Source organism: Miscanthus floridulus, chromosome 7 (genome assembly GCF_019320115.1).
Source record: "Miscanthus floridulus cultivar M001 chromosome 7, ASM1932011v1, whole genome shotgun sequence".
NCBI lineage: Eukaryota > Viridiplantae > Streptophyta > Magnoliopsida > Poales > Poaceae > Miscanthus > Miscanthus floridulus.
The window spans coordinates 21685206-21711879 of NC_089586.1; the positions used below are offsets into that span (position 1 = coordinate 21685206).

At 43.2% G+C, this 26674-nt stretch overlaps 2 protein-coding genes across 3 annotated transcripts; both read left to right on the forward strand.

Moving 5' to 3' along the window:
- The first annotated feature begins 11382 nt into the window (after positions 1-11382).
- On the forward strand, positions 11383-15685 carry LOC136466707 (FCS-Like Zinc finger 12-like). Of its 2 annotated transcripts, none has more exons than XM_066465200.1 (2): positions 11383-12271; positions 12399-12495. In XM_066465200.1, the coding sequence occupies exons 1-2, from the start codon at positions 11769-11771 to the stop codon at positions 12478-12480; spliced, it is 585 nt and encodes a 194-aa protein (XP_066321297.1). In that variant the 5' UTR covers positions 11383-11768; the 3' UTR covers positions 12481-12495. The 2 variants fall into 2 exon arrangements, with proteins under 2 accessions (XP_066321297.1, XP_066321295.1); XM_066465198.1 differs by lacking the exon at positions 12399-12495 and adding an exon at positions 15346-15685 and having other exon boundaries at positions 11423-12271.
- Positions 15686-23143: 7458 nt separating this feature from the next.
- LOC136462795 (cation transporter HKT1;3-like) lies at positions 23144-26021 on the forward strand. The gene is made up of 3 exons (XM_066461846.1): positions 23144-24238; positions 24865-25083; positions 25177-26021. Exons 1-3 carry the CDS (start codon positions 23172-23174, stop codon positions 25373-25375), a joined length of 1485 nt encoding a protein of 494 aa, XP_066317943.1. The 5' UTR covers positions 23144-23171; the 3' UTR covers positions 25376-26021.
- Positions 26022-26674: the final 653 nt, after the last annotated feature.

Genomic DNA, 26674 nt, shown 5'->3' on the forward strand with positions numbered 1-26674 from the left:
AAACACTAGGTTTACAAGCCCACAAACATATCATATGCTACCACTAGATCATTTCAATCATACAAGCAATAGTGGTACCATACAAGCATCAAATTCATTTGATTTTCATGAATGAGCCTAGAACATGATAGGAATGACTAGATGCACTAAACAAGTCCTTAGCAATGGATGGATGACATGTCAATCAACTTTACCTTGCTTTGTTCGAAGGAGAGGCATGTCATATAATGGGGGTGCATCAACACATATTTGAGAAGTCAAGTATGTTCAATTCATTCCTTATCTTGCAAAACCTCTTTTCATCAAGCGATTTGGTGAAGATATCGGCAAGTTGATCTTCGGTGCCCACACTCTCGATGCAAATATCTCCTTTTTGTTGATGATCTCTTATGAAATGATGGCGGACATCAATATGTTTTGTTCTTGAATGTTGAACTAGGTTGTTGGTGAGCTTTATGCACTTTCATTGTCACATAGCAATGGCACTTGCTTGAATTTGATTCCAAAATCACTCAAAGTAGCCTTTATCCAAAGTAATTGAGCACAACAACTATCGGCCGAAATGTACTCCGCTTCGGTGATTGAAAGTACTATACTATTTTACTTCTTTGATGACCAAGACACAAGTGATCTTCCCAATAGTTGACATATGCCCGATGTGCTCTTTCTCTCAACTTTGCATCCCGCATAATCGGAGTCCGAATATACAATCAACTCAAATCTTGCTCCTTTGGGATACCACAATCCAATATTTTATGTATGCTTCATGTATCTCAATATTTTCTTTGTTGCCTTCAAATGACTTTCTCTTGGTGAGGCTTAAAATCTAGCACACATACATACACTAAACATCACATCTGGCCTTGATACGGTCACATAGAGTAGGCTTCCAATCATAGACCGATACATCTTTTGATCCACCATGTTGCCACTAGCATCACTATCCAAGCTTCCACTTGTTTCCATTGGTGTACTAATAGCTTTAGCATCATCCATTCCAAACTTCTTGAGCATGTCGATATACTTGCCTTGACTCACAAATATGCCATTTTTCATTTGCTTGATTTGAAGACCAAGGAACTAACTAAGCTCTCTAATCATAGATATCTCAAACTCATTTCCCATCATCTTGCCAAACTCCTCATAAAATCTTGATTTGTTGACCCAAATATGATATCATCAATATAGATTTGCATTACAAATAAGTCATTTTCAAGCTTCTTGGTGAAGAGAGTGGTGTCAACCTTTCCCATCTTGAATCCCTTAGAGAGTAGGAAATCCCTCAATCTCTCATACCATGCCATAGGTGCTTGTTTTAATCCATACAAAGCTTTTCTCAACTTGTAAACATGGTTGGGTTTCTTCTCATCTTCAAAACTGGGAGGTTGCTCAACATACATAAGCTCATTGATGTACATATTGAGAAATACACTCTTCACATCCATTTGGTACAACTTGATATTTTGGGCACAAGCATAGGTTAGCAAGATCCTAATTGCTTCCAATCTTGCAACTAGGGCATATGTTTCTCCAAAGTCAAGACCTTCAACTTGAGTGTAACCTTGAGCCACTAATCTTGCTTTGTTCCTTATCACTATCCTATCTTGATCTTGCTTGTTCCAAAAGACCCACTTGGTTCCAATCACATTACGATCCTTAGGCCTCTCAACTAACTCTCATACTTGGTTTTCGTGAAGTTGTTTAGCTCTTCATGCATAGCATTGACCCAATCAATATCCTTCAAAGCTTCATCTATCTTCTTAGGTTCAATGGATGACACAAATGAGAAGTGCTCACAAAATGAAGCCAATCTTGATCTAGTTTGCACACCTCTTGAAATATCACCAATGATAGTGTCCAATGGACGATCTCTTGCAACATTGGTTGGTTGAAGTACTTGCACTTGATTGCTTGCATTTGATTGATCACTTGGTTAAGATGATGAACTAGCCACTTGTTGTTGATCTTGCACTTTGTCATGACTAGCACTTGCTTGAACTTGATCATGAGAACCACTAGCTTGCATATTTGAGTTAGCGAGCACTTGATTCTTGTCATCTTCAACATCAATCACCTCTCTAGGCCTTATATCACCAATATCCATATTCTTCGTTGCATTGACCAATTGTGTGCCTCTTACATCATCTAGATTCTTATCTTCCTCTTGGGAACCATTTGTTTCACCAAATTCCACATTATGAACCTCCTCAAGAGTACCACTAGCTAAATTCTAAACTCTATATGCCTTGCTAGTAGTGGAGTAATCAAGCAAGAAGCCTTCATCACATTTCTTTTCAAACTTGCTCAATCTAGTGCCTTTCTTCAATATGTAGCATTTACAACAAAAAACCCAAAAGTATGCTATGTTGGGCTTTCTTCCATTCAACAGCTCATATGGTGTCTTTTCCATCATGGGGTGACAATAGAGTCGGTTACTATAATAGCAAGCCATGTTTATTGCTTCGGCCCAAAATGAATGACTCACATTGTACTCACTCAACATTGATCTTGCCATGTCAATTAAAGTTCTATTCTTTCTTTCAACTAGGCCATTTGATTGTGGAGTGTACTTGATCGAGAATTGATGTCTAATTCCAAATTCATCACACAACTCATCAATTCTAGTGTTCTTGAATTCACTACCATTATCACTTTTAACTTTCTTGATAGTTGTTTCAAACTCATTGTGAATGCTCTTGACAAATGATTTGAATGTTGCAAATATATCACTCTTGTCAACAAGAAAGAACACCCATATGTATCTAGTGAAATCATCTATAATCACAAATACATATTTGTTTCCACCAATGCTAGTGTATGTGGTTGGTCCAAACAAGTCCATGTGCATCAACTCAAATGCCTTAGATGTGCTCATTATGCTCTTCTTAGGATGTGTATTACCAACTTGCTTTCTGGCTTGACATGCACTACATAGCTTATCCTTTTCAAATGTGACATCTTTCAAGCCTCTAACTAAGTTATGCTTGATCAACTTATTCAATTGTTTCATTCCAACATGACCAAGCCTTCTATGCCATAACCAACCTATGCTAGACTTAGTGATCAAACATGTTGTCAATTGAGCTTCTCTAGCATTGAAATCAACTAAGTATAGATTCTCATATCTAAATCCTTTGAAAATCAAGTTAGAGCCATCTACACTTATGATCTCTACATCATCCACACCAAATATGCACTTAAAACCAAGATCACACAATTGAGCTACCGATAATAGATTGAAGTTCAAGCTCTCTACTAGTAGCACAATGGAAATGCTCAAGTCATTGGATATTGCAATCTTACCAAGCCCTTTGACCTTGCCTTTGCCATTGTCATCAAATGTAATACTATCAATCCCATTGCTCTTATTTTTATTGATTGAATTGAACATTCTTGGATCACCGATCATGTGTTGTGTGCACCCACTATCAAGCACCTAATGCCTTCCTCTAGCTTTATAATTGACCTACAAACGAAGATCAATTCTTTTTAGGTACCCAAACTTGCTTGGGTCCTTGAAGGTTAGTTACCAAAGTCTTTGGTACCCAAATGGCCTTCTTCTTTGGGTCCACAATTGGTGTACGAATGAATTTAGCCTTCACACCATTGACATCCTTAACAAGCATGTAACAAGAATCAAATTTAATTAAGGATACATTAGGTAGCTTGTTCTTGCTAATCTTACAATTTTGCTCTATATGCCCAACTTGCTTGCATCTATTACAAAACCGACCATTGTCCTTAACAAAGCTAGCTTTGGGAGTGACAAAGGCCGCCTTGCCTTTCTTGTGGGTATAGCCTAATCCCTCTTTGTTGAGAGAAAACCTTTGGCTACCCAAGCACTTTAACAAGCGGGCATCTCCACCATAGGTATTGCCTAAGGCACGAGTGAGCTCATTCACCTTCTTCTTGAGAGTCTCATTTTCCACCATTAGTGAGGCATCACAAGTGAGACCATCACTCAAATGTGAAGTAGAAGTAGTAGTGCTACAAGAAGTGTTAGTGGGAGCAACTACAATGGGCTTATAAAAAGTTTCATCAATAAGATCATATGTTAGTCCCACATCACAAGACACGATCACTTGCTCCTTCTTGGCCTCCTCCTTCTTGACTTGCTCGATGAGAGAGGAGTGAGCTTTTTCAAGCTTAGAGTGAGCTTTGCCAAGCTTCTCATGGGCTTACATTAGCCTCTCATGAGTGACATTGAGCTCATCAAGAGATTGCTCAAGAAATTTGACTTTCTTATTCAATTTTTTGCACTCCTTTCTCTTCATCTCAAAGCAAGTGTGCACTTGCTCACACATGTCCATGAGCTCCTCCTTAGAGTACTCTTCTTCATCATCATCACTCCTACAAGTATCACTTTCACATTCATCATCATCACTCACATCATATTTTATCTTGGTAGGCTTTGCCATGAGGCATGTTGATGAAGTGTCAAAGATGGAGAACTTGTTGTTGATGGCGATGTTTGCTAGTGCTTTCTTGATATATTTCTTGCCATCATCACTAGAGTCATCACTATCCGAAGAGCCATCATTATCTCAAGTGACCACATAGCCTCCACCCTTCTTCTTCTTTTGGAATGCCATCTTTTTCTCCTTCTCCTTCTTTTCTTTCTTGTCCTTCTTGCGCTTCTTTTTCTCGTCCTCATCATTGTCACTATTGTAGGGACAATCCACTATAACATGATCGGGGCTCTTGCAATTGTAGCATCTTCTCATATATTCTTTGCTTTTGGTGTGATCTCTTCTCTTTCTTGCACCATACCCTTTCTTCTTCATGAATTTACCCATCTTGCGCACAAATAGAGCCATGGCCTCATCATCAATGTCACTAAGATCCTCATCATCACTTGATACTTTCTTGGACTTGCCCTTATTCTTGGATGATGAGCTAGCCTTAAATGCTACACTCTTCTTCTTCTTGTCTTCTTCTTCCTTCTTGTCATCCTTATCAACCCCTTTCCTTTCCACATAGTATGTCTCTTGTGTCATGACATCACCTAGTACTTGGTTAGGGGTAATCTCATTCAATCCTCCTCTTATGATAAGCAATCTCAACATCTCAAATCTTGGAGGTAGGCACATTAAAAAATGATGAGAGACATCATCATCCTTGATCTTCTCTTCCAAAGCCTTCAAGTCATTGTCAATTACTTGCAACCGATGGAACATCTCCGGAATGCTCTCACCATCCTTCATCTTAAAGCTTGTCAACTTATCCTTGAGGATGTACAACTTGGCACTCTTCACCGCCGGTGTGCCCTCATATGTTTCCTCTAATCTCTTCAGTGTTCACTTTGCCACCGCCTCCAACTGGTCGGACTGCTCGGAACTCACTTCTGCTCGGCGTTCACTTCGCCGCCGATCAGTTGGTTGGACTACTCATCGCATGTACTTCATCGTCAGCTACGCTAGGGGCTCGCTAGCTACGTTGGGGACTCCTCGGTGTTTGGATTCTTCATGCAAGCATCACCAGCTAAGCCGAGGACTCCTCGGCATTCGGGTTCTTCATGCAAGAGTCACTAGCTAAGCTGGGGACTCCCTTGGTGGATCATCACCCAGGTGGTCGGACCACCTGGTGCTTAGACTTCTCCACCGATCAACTAGTCAGACCGCTAGGATTATAGACTTCGTCGCCGACCAGTTGATCGGATTGTTCGCCGGTCACTTCTACTCAACGCTCACTTCACCGCTGATCAGTTGGTTGGGCTGCTCGGCGCTTGTTTCTTCTTCAACCAACTGGTCGGATTGTTCGTCGCTTCATCGTCAGCTACGCTGGGGGCTTACCAGCTAAGCTGGGGACTTCCTTGGTGGTCAGATCTTGCTACGTCTCATCGGTGTGCTATTAAGTTGCTCCATGCTGTTCGGATCAGGGTGCTGATCTTGGGCAGCACGTCTAGGGTCTTGATACACGCATGTTAGATAACGTCGGTAAGCTTTCAGGCTTCTTTTCTTTGACCCTGCTACAAGATTCATTCTTCATCTTCCATCAGGCTCGGGGACTAAGTGGCTACACTTTACCTGGCGATGAATATAGTGCTTATTTCTTGATTTACCCTCCTTATTGATGGACTCTAAGTGGCTACACTTATCATAAGAGGAAGAATTTTCAAATTTTATCTTGAGCCCCTTATATCCTCCTGGCAAGCCTTACTTGGCTAAGTCCAAAGTTTCCTAACTAGTTAAACTGGTCGGCTTTGATTTTTATCGACCAGGTCACCAGTTAAACTGGTCGGCTTCGACTTCCACTGCTCGGATCACCAGTTAAACTGGTCGGCTTCACATCAAACTGGTCGGATTTATTCAAGACGATGTTGCTCAAAGGATACAAGGCGCTCGGGGACTAGCTGTGGGGGTATAACCCTAGGTACCCACAACAATAGACATGGGCCACACCACCAGGGGAGGTCCAGCCCATAAGATCATGGCCTACGGTGCTCGGCTCTAGTCGACGTGCAACGCAAGGCAAACAAAAGAATCTTGAAGATAGGAAAGGATCTGTTCGGATATGATAGATATCGTATTCCTTGTAAATATTTACCGTATAGCCAAATAGATCTAGATCTAACCGACTTATAACCCTGCCCCCCCAGACTATATAAGGTGGGCAGGGACCCCCTCAAAATCATCTCATATTTAATACAATCAACCAAAGACACATGACGTAGGGTATTACGTCGATTAGACGGACTGAACCTGTCTAAACTTGTGTCTTGTCACCATCTTGCTTTTGATCTCGCTCACCTCTACGACAAATCTACCATCACGGGATACCCTCAGTGGACTGTCGAGCATCTTTTGTCGACAACGCCCTTGGAAAAGACATACAATATAGTTATTAAATATTTCAGTATAAATATATAGTTTTAAGAATAAATTATTGGTGGTTCCATCTTCCAGTATCTAGTTGCATGCAGCCTTTATTCGACCACCAACTGACACGCTGCATAGCGGCGTAGGCAGGCTCTGGCAAGTGGATTTTATAAAGTCTACTACTACAATACTTGCTTTTAATCCGTCGTTCTCCCTTCTCAAAAAGTCAAACATAATTTTAACTAAATATATAAAATAAAATATTAATATTTCTCCTACAACTAAAAAGAACAAAGTATGGATATTTTTTTATGTAACATTTGTTTTGGTTCGTCCGTGTACCCACGCCTGCGATCCCACGATAATCATGCATGGAAAGAAATAATAATCATGCAGGGAAGGAAACGATAATCATGCATGTAAAGAAACGATAATCATGTATGGAAGAAAACAATAATTATGCATGAAACAATAATCATATATGGAAAGAAACAATAATCATATATGGAATCAAACATCAGTGGTGCCAAATAAAAGATGTGCATGTTATACATGGTGAGACTGGTGAACCTTCTGCAATTTCCTAAACGAATATTTACACCATTAGTATATAGGTCCATTCCCCTACGTTTCTTCGTGCTCCCATTAGCATATAATATGAAAGTATTGTTGTGTTCATCACCACTTCTAGTTGACTACTCTCATTAGCATATACTTCCTCTACCCCAAAATATAAGTCGTTATGGCATGCATGCAGGTCAAACTTTCTCAACTTTGACTAAGTTTGTAAAAAATACGTGCAACATTTATATCTCCAAATAAGTTTATTATGAAAATATATTCAATGTTCTATGTAATGATACTAATTATGTATTATAAATATTAATATTCTTTTATATATAATTGGTCAAAGTAAAAAAAAAAAGTAAACTTCTCGGGAAGCGAGAATGAATTCTATTTTCGAACAGAGAGAGTATATGAAAGCAGTGTTGAAAATATTTTAACAATCAAGTTCGTCTCTGTCTGATTGGTAAGTTTAGACATCGTAATGGCATAAAAAATTTTGACTCTCATGGATACCCTCATGGATCAGTGTAATCCTACAGCATACATAAATGACAACCTTAAAGTTATGATATTTTCAAAGGGTGGACAATAAAGACCATCTTAGACGTTCTGGCATTAGAATATATACGTGCAGACACATAGACATGGTGGTGCAAGTGAGCAGCCAGCAGGAGTCGAGAGTCAGGGGCGTTTGGATCCCAGGACTAAACTTTAATCTCTGTCACATTGAATTTTTAGATATCAATTAGGAGGACTAAACATGAGCTAATTATAAAACTAATTACATAAGTTGTGGCTAATTCGCTTACCAGTGCCGTGTACAAGATGGTATGGAGATGTGGTGGAACTTATTCGTGGATTTGTTGGCGCACGAAAGAAATGGATATCGGAAATCTCTTCCTGCCGGTATAAAAAAATGATCTTAACCGCATCACGGAAAGATCTACACAGTAGAGTTTATTAGCCGCGACGCCACGCTCTCTGTGACTGTGTAAATTTCACAAACTTAGCTTTTTGGATTAAATGTTACTTTAACGTCGGTCATATACTTTTATAGTATTGTTATCTTATCGTGCGATCCGTGTGTTTTTAGTACAAAAGTTTAGCTGTCCCGTAGCAACGCACGGACACGAACCTATTTGCATATATACTCGAACCTGTGTGTACATGATTATATGGAGATGCAGCGGAACTTATTCATGGATTTATTGGCGCATGAAAAAAATGGATATCGTAGAATTCTTTTTGCTGATATAAAATATTATCTTAGCTGTATCACGAAAAAGTCTATACAGTAGAGTTTGTGAGCCTACGACGTCGCGCTCTCCGTGACTGTGTTAATTTCATGAACTTTGTTTTTTGAATTAAATGTCACTTTGACATCGATATTTAATTTAACAGTATTGTTATCTTATCGTGCGATCCATATATTTTTAATACAAAAGATTTAGTTGTCCCGTAGCAACGTACGGACACGCTACATAGTATAATATATAATTGATAGCATTAGACAGATCGATGAATTTATTTTTCTAATAAATTTATTTAAAGATATAAATATTGTTAATATTTTTTATAAATTTAATCAAATTTAGTTTGACCGGCATGAATCCCGTGACAACGTTTAAATACGGAAGGAGAGAGCATATATTAGTTCAATTTGATATTGATAAATAAATAAATAGTATAAATCGCTGCGTCAGCAAGTTCTTATTGTAAGGCGGCCGGAGCACTGTGCACCGTCACTTTATTTGTTAGTGATTCTGTTTCAGCTACGATCTTTCGTGCCCATAGACAAACGCACAGTCCCTGTCGAGGTCATGTACCTTGCCTGGTCGACAGGGAAAAAGGAGGTTGTCCTTCGTGGTTGGCTCACAGTAACCTGCGTCACAGGAAACCTTCCTGAACCGTAGACCTTCAAATGTATTGGGCATGCACGATATGGGCGTATATTAATTTGTTAGGTGTGCCGGCCACGAGAAGCTCGTGACAGACGACGACACGCCAGATGATTTTTAAAAGTTCTTATTATAAAAAAGTGTCCAATTCTATTTTTTTTCTTAAAAAAACTACATGAACATCACTGGACTCCCTCCATCATGTAATCCAGTGCGTTCTACTCGTAACATTTAAATATTGTAAGAGCAGTCTTAACTCAGAAACAACGAGATGGTTTTCGTACTTGTCGAGTCATACAGTACACAGACGAATTGAATGTAGCTCACTTTGTTGGTCTCCTTATGATGGAACCTGGCTACTAGGGTTCAATTCCTGTACTTGACGCTGATGCTTATATTTTTTTGGATTTAATTATTTCAGGAATTAATAGGGCGACGTGTCTGTCGACAGCGAGGCACCCGGATGGTTTTTTTTTACTAATCATGTGTCTTCTTCCTCCTATCACCCCTTATTACAACTCTTCCTATCTTGTATAAGAAACCATTTCCTTCTCTATCTTTTTGTAGTCCTAATTATGACGCGTCAACATATTGTTTAATCGGCACCATAGTTAATTGTCATAGAAACCATCCTATTTTCTTGGTTGGAACTGTCCTAGGCCAGATGTTACTAGGTCTTATTACATAATGGAGCAATTCCAAGTCCCTATTTGGATTTACAAAAATAATTAAGTTGCTAGCTTTTAAAAAAAAAGCTCTAATTGATCCAAATAGTTTAGTTAGTTTGTAACCCAATTACCTATTTTGAGCTATTCAACCACTCAATATATAAAAAATTATCGGATCCCACTATATAGTTTATAATAAAAAGTGTAGCTGATCCAAATAAGACCTAAACCAATGCGCCCGGGTAATCCTTCTTCCATGTGGCAAATCCTCGGTTTGCACAGAGTAGAGATTTACATCGGCAACATTATTGCAAAACAGATTTTGCAGATAAATAATTGCCATTTGGTTTCGAGTGCATATATCTATTGGCATAATATATTATATACCATGATGATGGGACTTGAAGCATTGGGTTCCGGTTGTGGATACATCTATACCTTTTTTCTCTCTGGGTCTCGTTTAGATCACCTTCAAATTCTAAGTTTTTTCACTCTTTCTTCATCACATTAATTTTTGGACATATGTATGAAGCATTAAATGTAGGTAAAAAAATAATTACTTACACAGTTTGGTTGTAAATCACGAGACAAATCTTTTGAGCTAGTTAGTACATAATCGGACAAAGTTTATCAAATATAAACGAAACATGCTACAGTGTCCAGATTGCAAAAATTTGCAATCTAAACGAGGCCCTAGTTGATTGATGATAACAGCTGCAAGTGACACGGATTAAAATTTGCCTCTCCATTGTTTTCATGACGATCGTGACACGGAAATTGATACCCGTCCACATTGGATCGACCGCAGGAAGATATCATTTCTTAATTACTCTCACCAAGTGCTTTCAGAAAGTTCATCAATCCCTTTTTATCTCAAGAACAAAGAAATAGTACAGTACCCTAGTAGTGGCAGAGTATCAAGAAAAGGAGTGGTCATTTTTTTCCCAACACATAAATAATTAATGTATTTACACGAAAGGTGATTATGAGAGAGAAGAAGCATATATTATCGCAGTAACAAACTTCCTTTTTTCTTTGTTCACTTCATGCTAACAAATCACAAACCAACCAACCATATGCAGCAAGTACTGTACTCTTCATTCCAGGAACATGCAGCCAGACGAAAGTTCAGCGGAACGGCCTAAAAGCAAGTTTGGATGTATGTATGTATAAGTTGAACATGTCAGCAAAGGCTATAAACAAACAAGCTCTGCATAACACTTTCCTGCATTGCACATGATATCTAGATCCATCTGTGCACACAACCACACACTTCATTCATTCATACAATGACGACACAAATTAAATGGTACATCTATCAGCAGAAAGTCACACATGTACAAACTGAACTAATTTATATATGACAAGCATTGGTCGATCGATATGCAGAATTGTGTTCCTGGCTAACAAAGAGACAACGATCAACCGGTCCAATTTTTAACCATGTAGTATCTTGAAAAGCTCTCGGAAATACTAAACTAGGACAAGTCCTGATTTCACTGCATTAAAAAAAACATTAGGGAATATTCTGCAATTATGAAGAAATGAGCTAGCTCAGCTCCCACATGCAAAACCCCCCACTACTACTACTAATCTTTCACAAAACCATTTCCTAACTGCCCCACTTCCCCATTTTCCTCTTTATAATCCTCCTCCCACCATCACCACCACCGCCTCTCCACCACCATTAGTGTTCTTGAGAGAGAGAGAGACGGGAGTGGAGAGCAGAGATGAGAGAGAGATTGAGCATGTAACAGGCTCTTCTCCCATCTCTGTCTCTCTCTCCACTACTCAGAGTCACAGGCAAGAGAGCGAGCATGATGTGGTTGCATGAGCCGGCCGCAGCGGAGCAGGAGGCGGCGGCGACTCGGCAGCGGGGCTCTGTGGCCAAGCTGACGACGGCGTCCTCGTCCTTGGCGAACCTCCTCTCGGTCTTCGTCGGGTCGAATAACAACAACTCCCCGGCGGACCCGAGGCCGCCGCGGAGGCGGAGCTTCGACGAGGGCGGCGGCGTCGGGCTGGGCATCGTCGCGGCCATGAGCCACTCCTGCCTGACCGGGGCCGGCGCCGAGCCCATCGCCATCGGCGCCGCGGCTAGGCGGCGCGCGCGCGAGGACGACGAGAGCTACACGTGCGTCATCACGCACGTGGCCGGCGCTGGCGGCGGCAGCGTCCGGAAGCGGGTCTACTTTGGCTTCGGCGACGGTGGTGGCTGGCTCGTGGAAGCCGACGACGAGGCGCCGGCGCCGGCGCCCGACTTCCTGAGCCGGTGCTGCCTCTGTGACAAGAGGCTTGATGGGCTCGATATCTACATGTACAGGTGTGTGTGCACCGTTTTCGTTCATTTAATTTCTCGACGCCTCCGTTATTCGATTTGTTCAGCTGATTTTTTCAGTCGGAATAGTGTTTTTCTCTCACAACAATTCAGCCAGAACAGTATTTTTCAGCCAACAGCCAAGATTCAGCAAGCCAAACAGGACCAATGGTGCGCTTACTAAGAGAAGAGTTTTTCTCAGAAACTCAGAGTAATTTAGCACTCATAGTATGGTGCGCTTACTAGAACTCATTATTTGTTCAAAATAACTTTAAAATCATGCTTGCCTATTGCTCATGTGAATAACGTGTCAACGACTGCTACGTATTATCTCTCTTTCAAATTACAAGTTAAACTATTTTGGATCTAAATAGTCTTTACTACACATTTAAATATAACCTAGTATATCTAGGTACACAATAAAAATTATGCACTTAAAAAAGCTAAATATTTAGGATCTATTTGGCACGGCTCAAGAAGCAGCTTGTGTGGAGGAGTCGTACCAAATGCTGAGGATGAGCCGTTTTCTTTGTGAACAGTAGAGAAGCATGAACGGGAGCTGAAAAGTGGCTCACTTGAGAAGAAGCCAAGCAAAACAAACCTTTACAATATAAAACAGAGAGAAGTAGCACCTAATAAGTTAATTATTAATTATTATAGGTGTGAATTTGAAACTACAATAATCAAATACAACTAGAGTCGATTCACGATTTTCGTGCAGTTTTATACAATTCATCGTCCTTTCCCTTTTTATCAAAGAGATGCCCAAGTATGGTCTTCCTAGAGGACAAAAGCATAGTTTTGTCTATGTGCTGCAGTAGTATTTTATTAGACAGCTACTGCAATACTTCAGGTACTATATGCCAGTACATCTAATAACCTACATCAATAATTAGTAGTATTCCTTAGTGCTCCCATATAATTATCCTGAGAAAATATTTTTTTCTCTCCAAAGTTTAAACCCAAAGGAACAAGAATATAGGCTTGTATTCATTGAGTGAAACAAAACTCTCAGGGCTCGTTCGGTTATGGCAGAACGACCAGAACGACGCTAGGATTGATTTCGCCTAATGAAAGTTCATATAAATTAAGTAACAAGTCGTGTATAGCAATGGCACCACGAGCACCCGTGGCATGTGCCAGTAGCACCGCGGCAAAGCCCCTTCCCTTCCTTTCACCCGAGAGCTCCCTTTAGCGACTCGGGGGCGACACCCCGGCGCCGCTCCGTCCCCCACCATCGCATCCACCGCCGCTGCTGCCGCCGCCCTCTCTGGTGTTCGACGGCGGCGGCCAACGGCGGCCTCGTCGCGGCACCACCACCTTCTCCCCCCTCCCCACCTCCATTCTCCTACCTCCTCTCCTCCACCTCTCCTTCTCTACCTCTACTTCTCCGGCGAGCAGGTAGGCGGGCGGGGTAGATCCGGGGCCCCCGGGCCGAATCTGGCCTCACCCTCCCCGGATCTGCAGCAACGACGGGTGTGGCCGCGCTGCTACTCCGGTAGGCCGGTCGGCCGGCGGGGCGGTCTAGGATGCCTGTACGCCCGCTATGGCGAGCCTCGCCATGCCGCTGGAGCACGTGGCTGGGCGCGCTCATGGCGCTTCCGCTCGTGGCTACGTGCGCCGCGGAGTGGGGCTCCGTCGCGTCCGCGCCTTGGCTCTACAACGTCGAGCCCCCCTCTGGTGGTCGGCCGGATCCGGACCCTGGGGCCGGATCTGGCTTTTGGGGGGCGCCCTGCCCTTCACCTCAACGATGGCGGCCGACGGCGCCATCCGGGCAGCCAGAGGCGGCGCCGATGACAGCGGCGGTCGGATTTGGCTAGCCGGCGGTAGCGGAGTGGGCGCGTTGCGGCTAGCTGTGCGCTGGCATGGCAACGGGCGGCTGCCTGCGGCCGGTTCTTCTCGCCGGGGCCATTTGGCTGCGGCCGGGCAGGGTGCCTACTGCTGGCTGCTAGCTGCCTTGGCCATGCTTCGACGGCCGGGGCCTGCGGCCTCCTGGGTCGCTGGCCAGTATCGTTGGTGCTGGACCTGCCCCTGCCTTCATGATATGTTCCTGTGCCGGGTCGGCCCGCTACTTTGCTAGGATCGCCCTAGCGGCCATGTTCGAACAAAGTCTTGGGTGAAAACTCTGTCTCGCTTCTCACTTCGGGTCGGCGACGGTGGTACAGTCTGTGCCATCCAACTTCTTGAAGATGTTCGTCGAAAGATGTGTTCGTAATGCAGGTCGTTGGGGCGGTCCTGGGACGAAAGTCCTTGTTGTGCTCTCTGTTCAACGTTGTTGATGTATGGGGATGTCATTCCCTTCTTGTAGGCTTCGTTGGAGCACTTCTGTTCCTCTCGCCGGAGCTGCTCCTAGTTGTGTTGTGCCTACCTATGCTTTAGCTTCCTCTTTGCGTTGGTCTGTCCACCTTGGATGTTGGTGTTGCTACAATCATCTCGACGGATGCTTTGCTGTCGTTGGTCATCTTCTTTGCAGCGGCTACCTGGCCGCTTGCGGATACTCAACGGATGCTTTGCCGTCGTTGCTGCCTGGGCAGATGCTTTGCCGCCATAGTCGCTACCAGCCCGCAGATGCTTTGCCGCGTTGTGCTCGCGGAGTTTGCCGCGTTCTTTCCGGTGGATGCTTTGCCACCGAGGCTTCACCTCCCTTGTTGGCAGCCTTCGCGTCGTTATCTTTAACTGCAGGTCTAGCTAGCTAGGTTGTGGTGTAGGGCCCTTCCCTTCCGCACTTCTTGCTTTGACTTGTGTTTTTCGTTCTAAACCACTCGCTCTGTGGTTTTTTGTATCCTACACTATGGGTTCTCTCATAGTCGCATCGTGTACGTTGTTTCTTCGGCACTCTTGGTTCTTTTTAATGAAATTCACGTGAATGCGTGTTCCGAAAGAAATAAATAAATTAAGTAACAATTCCGGCCAGAATTTCTTCAAGGTGTCTTCTAGGGTCGTTCCGGGGAAAGCGAACAGAGCCTCATTCTACTATCTCAACTATCGAGACTTTATCATACTCATACTAACAAGCAGCTGAAAAGATCAATTCCTTAAATACTGATTACATGTTTATTATCCTTGGCCTCAAATTGCAGAGGGGAGAAAGCCTTCTGCAGCTCCGAGTGCCGATGCCAGCAGATGCTAATGGACGACCGCGCTGACAAGTGTGGATCCGAAGCTTTCATCAGGTCCGACGGCGACTACTCGTACTCGGTGTCGCCGCACTCTGCCCCGATGGCCTTCTCACCGAGCGTCGCAGCAGCCTAGTACATGATCGACTACTCGCCCTCAAGCTGCTCCACTATGAGCAAGGAGTCTAGCTAGAAGAGACTACAGTCTAAATGGGTCGTTTAAACAAATGGATCATATATAGAGTTTTATAAAATGCTTCTTAATTGTGACATGAATAAAAGAGAGGAAGAATGTTTTCAGACTCATCAAGATGTTAAACACTTTAGCGTGCTTGAATTTTATTTTATTTTTGTTCTTGTTGGAAGTGATAGAAGACTTTCGATCACACACAAAGGGCTTAGATCGTCCGAGGCCGCACACGGCAAGGCCGACCAGTGATCTGGGTTTTAGCGCTCGTTTTTCACCTAAAACACCTATGAACAACTCCTAGTAAGACACGTCGGGGAGAAGCACACAAGGGTGTCCTAAGATTGGCAAGGCAACCTAAAACACCAACAAATCTCGTAGAGAGGTGTTAAACAACAAAAGGTTGAAAGAGCTTGAGGTAGGAGAAGGGTAGTAGTAGATTGTTTTTGTCGGAACGATTGTGTATGATTAACTCAATCAGCTGTGATTCTCTAATATACATAGACATGGTGAGCTTATCCTAGTAGGAAACCTATTTCACATGACACTACAAGTTTCCTACGAGATCGGACGAGTTCCCATCGAATTAGGGTTAAAATTGACTTGGATAGCCAAAACCGGCTCGGACCAGTTTTTCCAACCACCAGTAACAACCTTGCCAAACCTGCCTAGGCCGGTTTCTTTAGCCCATGCACAGTGCCCAGTACAGACCAGCTTGGGCTGGTTTTTCTAGGATTTGATTTCTTTGTTTATCTTTGACCGCCCCGATCTCATACTGTCAACGTATGCCCTTCTATTTTTAATCCAAGCATATGTGAGTTTAAAAACACATGAAAACAATAGCAATGATGTTAAGTTCATCAACTATTTTTCTCCTAAGGGCGATATATGTATGTCGACCATTGTTTGGACAATACTTAGACTTATTGTCAAACACTTTAGAAATCTTTTTTAAAATACCTCCAGTTGGTTGCTCTTGAAAGAGGATCACCTTGCAATGTCTCTAGCATATAAGAATTCCCGAATACTACTTTGATCACTTTATATGGACCTTCCTAATTTGGAGATCACTTGTCAAACTTATTGCTCTTCTCCCAAATGGTAGAACGGTCTTCCACACCGAATCCCTAACTTGAAATGATTCGCTTTTAACTTTCTTGTTGTAGGCTTGGGCAACACGAGCTTTGTCCCTCTCAATATCCTTTATGGTCTGTTTGGATGTAGATATTGAAGATGTTGGCATTGAATTGGTACCAATACCAAATTAGCCTTGTATTGGAAATGACTCACAATACCAAATCTATTGTTTGGATGTGCATAGAATTGACCCATCTCCTCCTCCTCTCCACCGCACCACCCCGACACTCCTATAGGAGCACCTGCCGGACCTAGGGAAGAAGGAGAGCGAGGCATCGGGGGCGGTGACCTTGACCGGCAGGCACCTGCCGGACTTGGGGAAGAAGGAGAGGGAGGCATCGGGGGCGGCAACCTTGACCGGTGGGCACCTGCTGGACCTGGGGAAGAAGGAGAGGGAGGCGTCGGGGGTGGCGACCTTGACCGGCGGGCACTTGCCGTACCTAGGGAAGAAGGAGAGGGAGGCGTGCAGGCGGAGCAGGCAACGTCGGCTTGTGGAGCGGCGGCCGTGCGAGCGAGCGGATGGAGGTGCGCCGGCACGTGGAGCGAGCGAACGGAGGTGCGCCGTGCGAGCGAGTGGAGGGAGAAGAAGAGGTGCGCCGGCCTGCAAGCGAGCGGGCGGAGGCAGGTGTGCCATGCGATCGAGCGAAGGGAGAAGAAGAGGGTCGCGGCTCCGATTCCCCCCAATACGGAGGGTCACGGCTCCGTATTGCGGGTGAGGGGGCATGGTTGTAGCGAATACCCCTTGGCATTGAAGTTTATTTCCAATTCCAAAGTCTAGGCCATCCAAACAGCGGCATTTGGTGCTATCCAATGCCAATTCCAATTCCTAAGCCCCAATGTCTACATTCCAACACAGCCTTAGGGCTTTAATTCTTTAATCAGACATCTCATCGAGCTCATGATACATGGCAGCAAATAGACCATTTTGTTTAGCTAACCTATATGCACCAAATTCACCTTGCCATGCAACGCAACTTCCTGTCCATAGGAGTAACTTTAGTAGTACTATGTCTAGATATATGATGAGCCCATAAAGCTTCAGACAAAACCTCATGCCATCTTCTAGGATTGTCCTTAGTCTTTTCCTTGACAAGCTTGATCAAAGTCATATTGCTTAATTCAGCCTAGCCATTAGCTTGATCTTATATGATTCTTCAAACTCTCGCACTTCTTTTGACACAAAAGACATTCCTTGACCCATAGTTAAAATTTGAGGGACACCGAACCTATGAATAATATGGTTAGTGATGAACTCAATTACTTTCTTGTGTGTCATGTTCTTCAAAGGTACAAGTTCGGTCAACTTTGTAAAATAATTCGTGGCAACAAACATGAAGCGATGCTCCCTCCTTTGAAGCAAGAACTGTTAATGGATAATATAAAGCATCAGAGCTCCAAGTTCAAGGATTACAGGGCGCCTTTTGTTCTTCTACTACGCTCGCCTGGATTTGTCAAGCAGGGATCTTGTAAGGAACATATATAGACCATAAAAAGGCCTAGTAGTGATTTTGGTGGTGGAATGCCAACATAGCCTTTAGGACTAACATTGTTTTCTACTATACAAGGTATTTAGTCCTAGGGATGCAAAGATGGACTTGAGCTAGGTTAAGATGAAGATCAAGCAATCAACACCTCAAAGGAAGATGAAAGAGAAGCATGGAAGATCCTAGAAGATAAACAAGAAGCTTAGGACATCAAGAAGAAGACTTCTAGACAAAAGGGCGCGAAGGAACAACACCCAAGCGGCACCGGATAAAGCGGGCTCACCTTCACCGTAGTTACGAGATTCGTAATAAGACAATGTACCTTACTATTGTTGAGGGAGCTCAGTCACTTTGCTTGTAGAAAATAAGTGAAGGTGCATTTGCTGCTCCTTAAACGTTGACTAGAAGCAAGAACATTTAATGAATATAAAGCACCAAAGCTCCACCAAGTTCAAGAATTATAGGGCACCTTTGGTTCTTCTACCATGTTTTCTTGGACTTGCCGAGCAAGGATCGCCTTAAGCTGTTGAATGAGTTTGGTTGGCTTGCTAGCTGTCTCAGTTCTCATGTAGGCAAGGTTTCCAACAAATTTTCACGCTACACATAGTTAGCCAGATCTACCCAGCCAGCTCTGGCAAGCTTCCCGGGGCTTGTGTTAGTGCTAGATGGGCAAAACAAATCTTGCTTGATAACCAAACGTTCTCTACCACTGCATGCAGTGGTTTTCTACCATGCATGCAGATTCCAGTTCTGAATTATGGGGCTACTTTGCAATTTTGCATGTAGTGGTTTAGAAAAACCTGGGCAGATCGTCCCTGGGTGGATTTAGAGCTGTCTTGCCATGCTAACACTTTGGCTTTAGTCTCCATTGCCATGACATCTCAAGTGGGTAATGGGAACAACACTTTGTTTTGGACAAATCGTTGGCTTCATGGGTGTTCTATTGGTGATTTGGCACCTACAATTGTAGCAAGTGTGCGCCCCATCTCAAAAACAAGCGCATTGTAGCTCGAGCCTTAGAGAATAATGCCTGGATGAATGATATCCAGGGGGCCTAACTATGATTGGTTTCATGGAGTTCTTCAGGCTATTTGATTGTCTTAGTGAGGTTAGGTTGTCTGAAGGGGGGATCAACATGTTCGGAAATTTGATGCTTCAAGAGATTTCACAACTAAATTGGCATACAAAGCGTATTTCGATGGTTAGTGACTTTTGAACCTTGGCGCCAAATCTGGAAATCATGGACCCCAGGAAAGTGTAAGTTTTTTATCTGGCTTGTTGTTCTGGACAACAGATCGCCTTGCTCGCGGAGGATTGTCACACCCAGAGAGGTGTCATTTGTGTGATCAAAAGGAGGAGACAGTTCAACATTTGCTTACTGGTTGTTTGTTCACACGAGAAGTTTGGTTCAGTATTTTGTTGCCTTTGGGTTTGGGAGGTGCAGCTCCTGGACACAATGATCTATGTTTTGTTGTTTGGTGGGTTAAGGTATTCTGCATGACCAGTAAGGAGTATAGGAAAGGAGCAAATTCCCTCATCATTCTAACTGTATGGTTGCTTTGGAAGCACCGTAATAGCTGTGTCTTTAATGGAGACTCCCCCTTTATTAGCGAGTTTTTTAGACAATTTAGGGATGACTATATGCTCTGGTGCCTAACCGGAGCTAAGAAACTTAAGCTCTCGGACTAGATAGGGTAGGTGATTTTGGGTGAGTCTTTTCCTTGTTGTTTGGTCGTTAAAAGTCTTTTTCAAGTAATTGTGTTGTAAAGTGTCTCTAATGTTCTCATGTATGGTCCTGGGATGAGCTGGTATTGTATACGGGCCAATTGTTTCCTCTCTATAATACAATGATATGCAGTTCTCCTGCGTATTCGATAAAAAAAACACGTGTAGTTATGGGGAAAGAGCAAGGTTTTAAATCTCCGGCTATAGCCTCCACTATCTCCGGCTATAGCTATTTGAGAAAGATTTAACTAAGTTTTTCTATGTACAAGTTAGCCATTAGCTGCCCCTATAGCCCGCTATATCCGGCTATAGCCTATTTTCGGACATAGAAAGCTAAATGGCTTAGCCAGCTATTTAAAACCTTGGGAAAGAGTAGGTTAGATGGTTATTAGTCTAATCTGAAAAAGATCAGTTGTGACTAGTTAGCTTTTTTTTTGTCTATCATCATGACTTAACTGTTTTCTGCAGGATGATACCTCAAATATTGTTTTTTTTTGTCGATTAAGAGGTACCGAATGCATGTAAGCATGGGATTGATATAAAACAGCTATTATCATGCCAGGAAATAAAAAAAGGAATATAGAACAATTCTCTGTCTTTATTAAAAAGGTATAAGGAAAAATAGTGTTTTTTAATAATGTCTGGAATTATGTGGTTCAAGTATGTGAAGCACTGGAACATGGAAAGTTCATGAACAATTCAGCACAGTCAATGAGCCAAAATTGTGCCATCATATCACAAACGGAAATGCTACGTCGTGCGTCCGATGGACCGCACAAACGTCGGACGGCTTTTGCACCCCCGCCGCTTGCTCCCAGTCTGCATGTATCTTAAAAAAGCTTATCCCTTCGCTTCCTCCTCCCCATCCTTAACCCTTCCGCGTCCCTCATCCCCTGCCGCAGCGCACCAACGCCCAGCGTCCTCCCCCACCCCGGCGTCTTCACCGGGCCCCCCCAATGCCCGTAGATCTGGCGGCCCTCTCCTCCACTCCGATGAGATCCATGGAGCACGCAGCAAGATCCACTCGCCTCTGGCGAGATCGATGGAGGTAGCCCGGCGGTGTTGCATGGGAGTGAACGGCTCTCCCCCACCCCGGCGCGGTGCCCTCCCCACCCCGGCAACCGAGCTCCCTCATCCTGGCGGCCATGGCGCTCCCCGCCCCCCATCCCCCACCGTCGCCGTCGAGCCAAGCCTGGTGCCGTTGGCGCTGGCGGTGGTGGTGCTCGCGCGCGCCGCTGGTGCTGGTGCTAGGTGGTGCTCGCGCGCAGCCGCTCCGCCGGCTCCCACCCCGTCGGGTGGAATTGACTGGCCCGGGCCTCTCTTCCCCTATGTTGCAAATGTATGTTTCAATTGTTTCAGACGTTTCAGAGGCATGTTATAATTGTTTCATATGGATGTTGCAAAAGTAGATCGGGGGATGTTGCATATGTTGTAAGTGTTTCAGAGGCATGTTGCAAGTGTTTGTTCAAACTGTTCTATCTGTTTCTAGACATATGTTGCAAGCGTTTTGATCTGGATGTTGTATATGTTTTTACACATATGTTGCAACAGTGTGTTTCAAAATGTTTTATCTGTTTCAGTCTTATGTTGCAGCAAGTGTTTCCATGTTGCAAGTGTTCTATTTGGATATTGCATATGTTTTTACACATATGTTGCAAGTGTATATTCCAGATGTTTAATCTGTTTCAGACGTATGTTGCATTCAAGTGTTTCATGTTGCATGTGTTTCCTGCTGTCCGGAGAGTCAAGGGGCACCAGAGAATGGGACGCGGCGAGCCGGTGGCCGGCGGATGTGGCGTGCGGCGCGCTGGGGGCCGACAGTTGGGGGGCACGACAGGGCGGGAGGCGGGGGGTGCACCTACGGGGGCAGGGCGAACGGTTGGAGATGGGGGAGGGTCAGGCGTGCAGGCTGGTGTCCATCGGACGTCCGCGCTAGCATTTTCCTATCGCAAATTGATTGCAACTTAAGAGTTACGGTGCCGGAAGGATTCTGTGATAACCATTCATAGCCGAATACAGCACAAAATGAAATATGCAAACTACTCATTCGATTAAACTAGCATATATATCCTGGCCCTCATACAGAGTATATGCTAGTGTGGAACATGGTGTCGAGCATTCCAGAGAACAAATTACATATCCAGCCAAAAGAATTAAATATAATAAACCAGTCTTTGCCAACGGAAAATAAGCACACGTCTGAAAATCAAGACAAAAGGAGGTGGTTGATACTTGATAGATTCTTCCTTTTGATCGCAGTGACCAGTGAGGACATGTTGCAGGATGTGGAAGCCCTTGTCATGCAAGGCGATCAGCCATCCAGGTCCAACATCTAACATGGATGACCAGCCACGAAAAGAATTAGCATTTAATTACGTGGAATATATTATGCTAGATATTTTGTGTGGCTTAAGGAAAAGAGAAAGGTAAAAGTTTTCAAGGAAAAATCAATCGCTGGTATCATACTACATATCCACCAGAGCAAACCAAATATCTGCTCTGAATTGGATTGGCATAAACAGGAGTTCAAATACCCATTTATAGGACTACATATGTATAGTTACTAAGATGAAAGTTCATTGATGCTTAAGTGAACATATATGCTCTGAAGATGGGAGAGGAAAGAGTTTATTTCATACGAGCCTAAAGCTGAGCACAAAATGAGGAAACATTTAACATCTTCGAAGTGAGGTTCTGATTCTTCATTGTACAATTGTTACTAGGGTGTAAAGTTCAGCTTGTGAATAGTTTCAGAAATGAAGTTGAGAATCAGTTCCTTATCACTTCACCTTATGATACCTTCTGATAAGCAATCTGAATCTGTGAAGCAGTCAAGATTCTTCAGTCACTATGGCCCACATCAGATCACAACAACTTGTTCATTTTTATCGTTTTCCCAATAGAGAATACATGTACGAAAACATCACAGGTGCACATTAAGGGAGAATATTGTCTCTCTATATAAATTATAAATGCATGCTCATCAGTACAGCTCTTCAAGCCAAGGGTGCACAGAAAACATTCTGTTTCAGTGCTTAGATCCATACAAGAACTAAAAAGATGGTTCATTGTCTCTCTATATAAATTATAAATGCATGCTCATCAGTACAGCTCTTCAAGCCAAGGGTGCACAGAAAACATTCTGTTTCAGTGCTTAGATCCATACAAGAACTAAAAAGATGGTTCATAGCCTCCAAATTTCCTCTTCATCTGTAGCCACCAAGTTGATTTCTTTTAGCAAATATGCACAAAAATCCATGAAATACTCTTGGCAGTTCATCTGTCAAAATAATCCACTCTTCATCCAAGTCACTTATTTTACCTTGATTTCATTTGCTGGATATGCAGCTCTTAAGATCATCAAGCCACGAGATAAACAAGATGCTCTGAAAGACATAGACTTATTGTTTACTTCTGTATCTGCATCAACTGTCTCTAGCATGGCTACTGTTGAAATGGAGGATTTCTCAAGTGCTCAGCTCTGCATATTGACTATTTTAATGCTGATCGGTGGAGAGTTATTCACTTCAATGCTTGATCTTTATTTCATGCGGGCTAAATCTGTTACAAAAGGGTCTTCCAACAGAAAGGGCTACTCAGTTTATGTTGATACCGAATCTACTACTTCTGCAACGTCTGTTCCCACCAGTGTAATAATGCCAGTGTCTGAACTCGGCTTGGAAGAAAAAAATCAAGTTGAGCCCAAGACAATTGAATCTTTAGGTTATGCACTGCTGGTCTATCTTCTAGTGTCAAATTTAGGCGGCTCCCTGGTTATCTTCCTTTACCTTATATCCGTACCAGATGCACAAGGAGTTCTGAAGACAAAGGGTATTGGATTTGTCATTTTCTCTGTATTTTCAGCCGTCTCCTCAGTGGCAAATTGTGCCTTCACTCCAGTAAACGAGAACATGATCATCTTTCAGAAGAGATCCATTCTCCTATTGCTAATTATTCCTCAGATACTAGCTGGAAATACATTATTTGCCCCATGCTTGAGATTCCTGGTGTGGTCACTTAAGAAGGTAACTGGACAAGATGAATATCATTTCATTCTTCAGCACCCGGAGACCATTGGATATAAGCATCTTATGAGTAGCAAGGAGTGTGTTTATTTGATGTCAACTGTTTTCAGCTTCATAATTGCACAAACCATACTATTTTGCTCTCTAGAATGGAGCTCAGAGGCTTTACGGGAAATGAACAGCTATGAGAAGATAATAGGTGCTCTCTTCCAGTCTACTAATGCAAGGCATGCTGGCGAATATGTAGTTGATCTGTCAAGCCTTTCTTCTGCAATCCTAGTCTTGTACACTGTAATGATGTAAGTCTCTTCACTACTCTCACTCCACCAAAAGAGTCATAAGATTTTTTAGAATGAAAATAGTCATAATTACGAAGGGCGGGCCTGGTGCAAGCGGTAGAGTCTTACCGCCTGTGACCGGAAGGTCCTGGGTTTGAGTCGCAGTCTCCTCGCATTGCACAGGCGAGGGTAAGGCTTGCCACTGACACCCTTCCCCAGACCACGCACAAAGCGGGAGCTCTCTGCACTGGGTATGCCCTTTTAAAATAGTCATAATTAAAAAATCCATAGATTGACTACCTCCTCCAGAAAAATATTTAGTACAAATGACAGGCTTTGGAGCAAAAATCATCCTTGCTTTGCTTGCGTATACAAGTAGCAATGTAGCATAGTAAAGTTGTGTGTTTGTGATTCTTACTGACTATGTTCACGGATTACAAAACAAACTATATTTGTATTTAACTAAAACATATATCTCATGACTAGTATAGTGATAATAGAGTATGACTGTAACCTATCTGCCTATGGACACACCAGATAGCAAATAGTATTATTCAGAGACATTAAACTATTGTTATGACGAATACTTTTTTTGCGAGGATTGTTATGGTGAATACTTATTCATTTTTTCCACCAACTCACTGTAGGTATCTCCCTGGTGAGACTTCGTTTTTCCCCAAAGATGATGAGCAGCACTCTAGAGCTGAGATAAAAGACAAAAGGAAAAGACTATTAGAGAATTGGATCTTCTCCCAGCTGTCTTATTTAGCTATCTTTGTAATGCTAATTTGCATTACTGAGAGGGAAGCGATGATCACAGATCTGCTCAATTTCAATGTATTCAGCATATTGTTTGAAGTTGTCAGGCAAGTCTCCGAAATCAAATGTCATAGTCTTCAGATTGCACTCGTGATAATCGTCACTAACTTCTGGTTCTGGTAACAAATTGTTGCATGCAGCGCATATGGGAATGTGGGTTTCTCTGTTGGTTACAGTTGCAAGAGGCTACTGAATCATGATGTCTACTGCAAGGATGCTTCGTATGGATTTGTTGGAAAATGGAGTGACAAGGGGAAAGTAATTCTGATTATGGTCATGGTTTTTGGGAGGCTTAAAGCGTTCAATATGAAAGGCGGAAGAGCTTGGAGGCTTAGATAGAGCTTTTTTGGCAGGGCTCTTGCAGGGGCTTCAGCTCCGGCTCTTGCAGGAGCTGTGCCAAACGCCTGTTTTGGAAAGGGCTCCGCATGGGGAGCCGGTCAAGAGCCGGAGCCATTTTTTGCCTACGTAGGAGAAGCCTAAAAAACGAGCTTCGCGCAGCTCCTTGTTGTGGGTTCATGTCGTCTAGTGCAAAGGAGCCGTTTTGCCAAACGTTTTCCAAAACGGCTTCAGCTCCTCCATATGAGCTTCAGAGGAGCTAGAGCCGGAGCCATTTTCAGATGAGCCAGAGCCCTGCCAAACAGGCCCATAGTCTCAATCATTGAACGCTTTAAGCCTTCAAGCTCCTACTCCTGTCATATTGATCGACACCACTCCATGTTATGTGGTGACTGGTGAGCCAGGTACACATAAAACAGCGACCCTAGCATAGCATAAGCTGATGATAAAGATGACAGGTGCTTTTCAGCACTGTCGCTCTGCCTTCCCCAAATGCTATTCCCCCTTCGTGGTGTAGTACCAATGTCAATATCCAAGACAATAACACTACAACAAGAGGCCTTCGCTAAACATCTGATCTGGAGTAGATCGATGCAGATCGATGAATATATTCTATCTGCATGGTCCATGCCTCAGGCCGGTTGATACGTTCTCCACTCAAAATATAGTCCCTGTCCTTGAAAGAATGAATTTATAGACTAAAAGTTTGTCTCCAAAAGAATCGATTTTTAGAGGTGAACGGTCCACCAATCCACGTTAATCTCTCTCGTGGTCTGGGTTGCATTTAACACAACCTCTCTATCCTGCGCTGCTGTTGGATCCTCCAAATGACACTACTTAATTAGGCTTCTCGGTAACCAGAGAGCTATTAAGTTTCAGCAGTTTAATGAGGGGCAGTATGATCTTTATCTTTTTTGCTACTCTGTCCTAAAGTTGTTAGGAATTCGTTTTTCCAGGGATAGAGGGAGTATATGCGTATCACCAATCACCATGGTTGTCAATTACGACGCTCAAGCATCACAGCACATTTTCCAGGAAACGGGGGGATAGAGGAGAAACAATTTCTGTGCATATAGGGGAAAAAATCGACGACTATCTCAATTCTCAAAACAACCAGCACCGTTTACCATTACATGGGACTGCTAGTGTCAGGCATCATACTAAGATTTGATAAGCTAGATCAACGTGCACGATTAGCTCCCGCGCAGAAAACCTAGGTAGCGTATTCCGACCCCAGCAATCATAGAAACGAGATGATTAGTTGCTACTCAAACCAAACGAGTTCACGGAACTTTCCACATA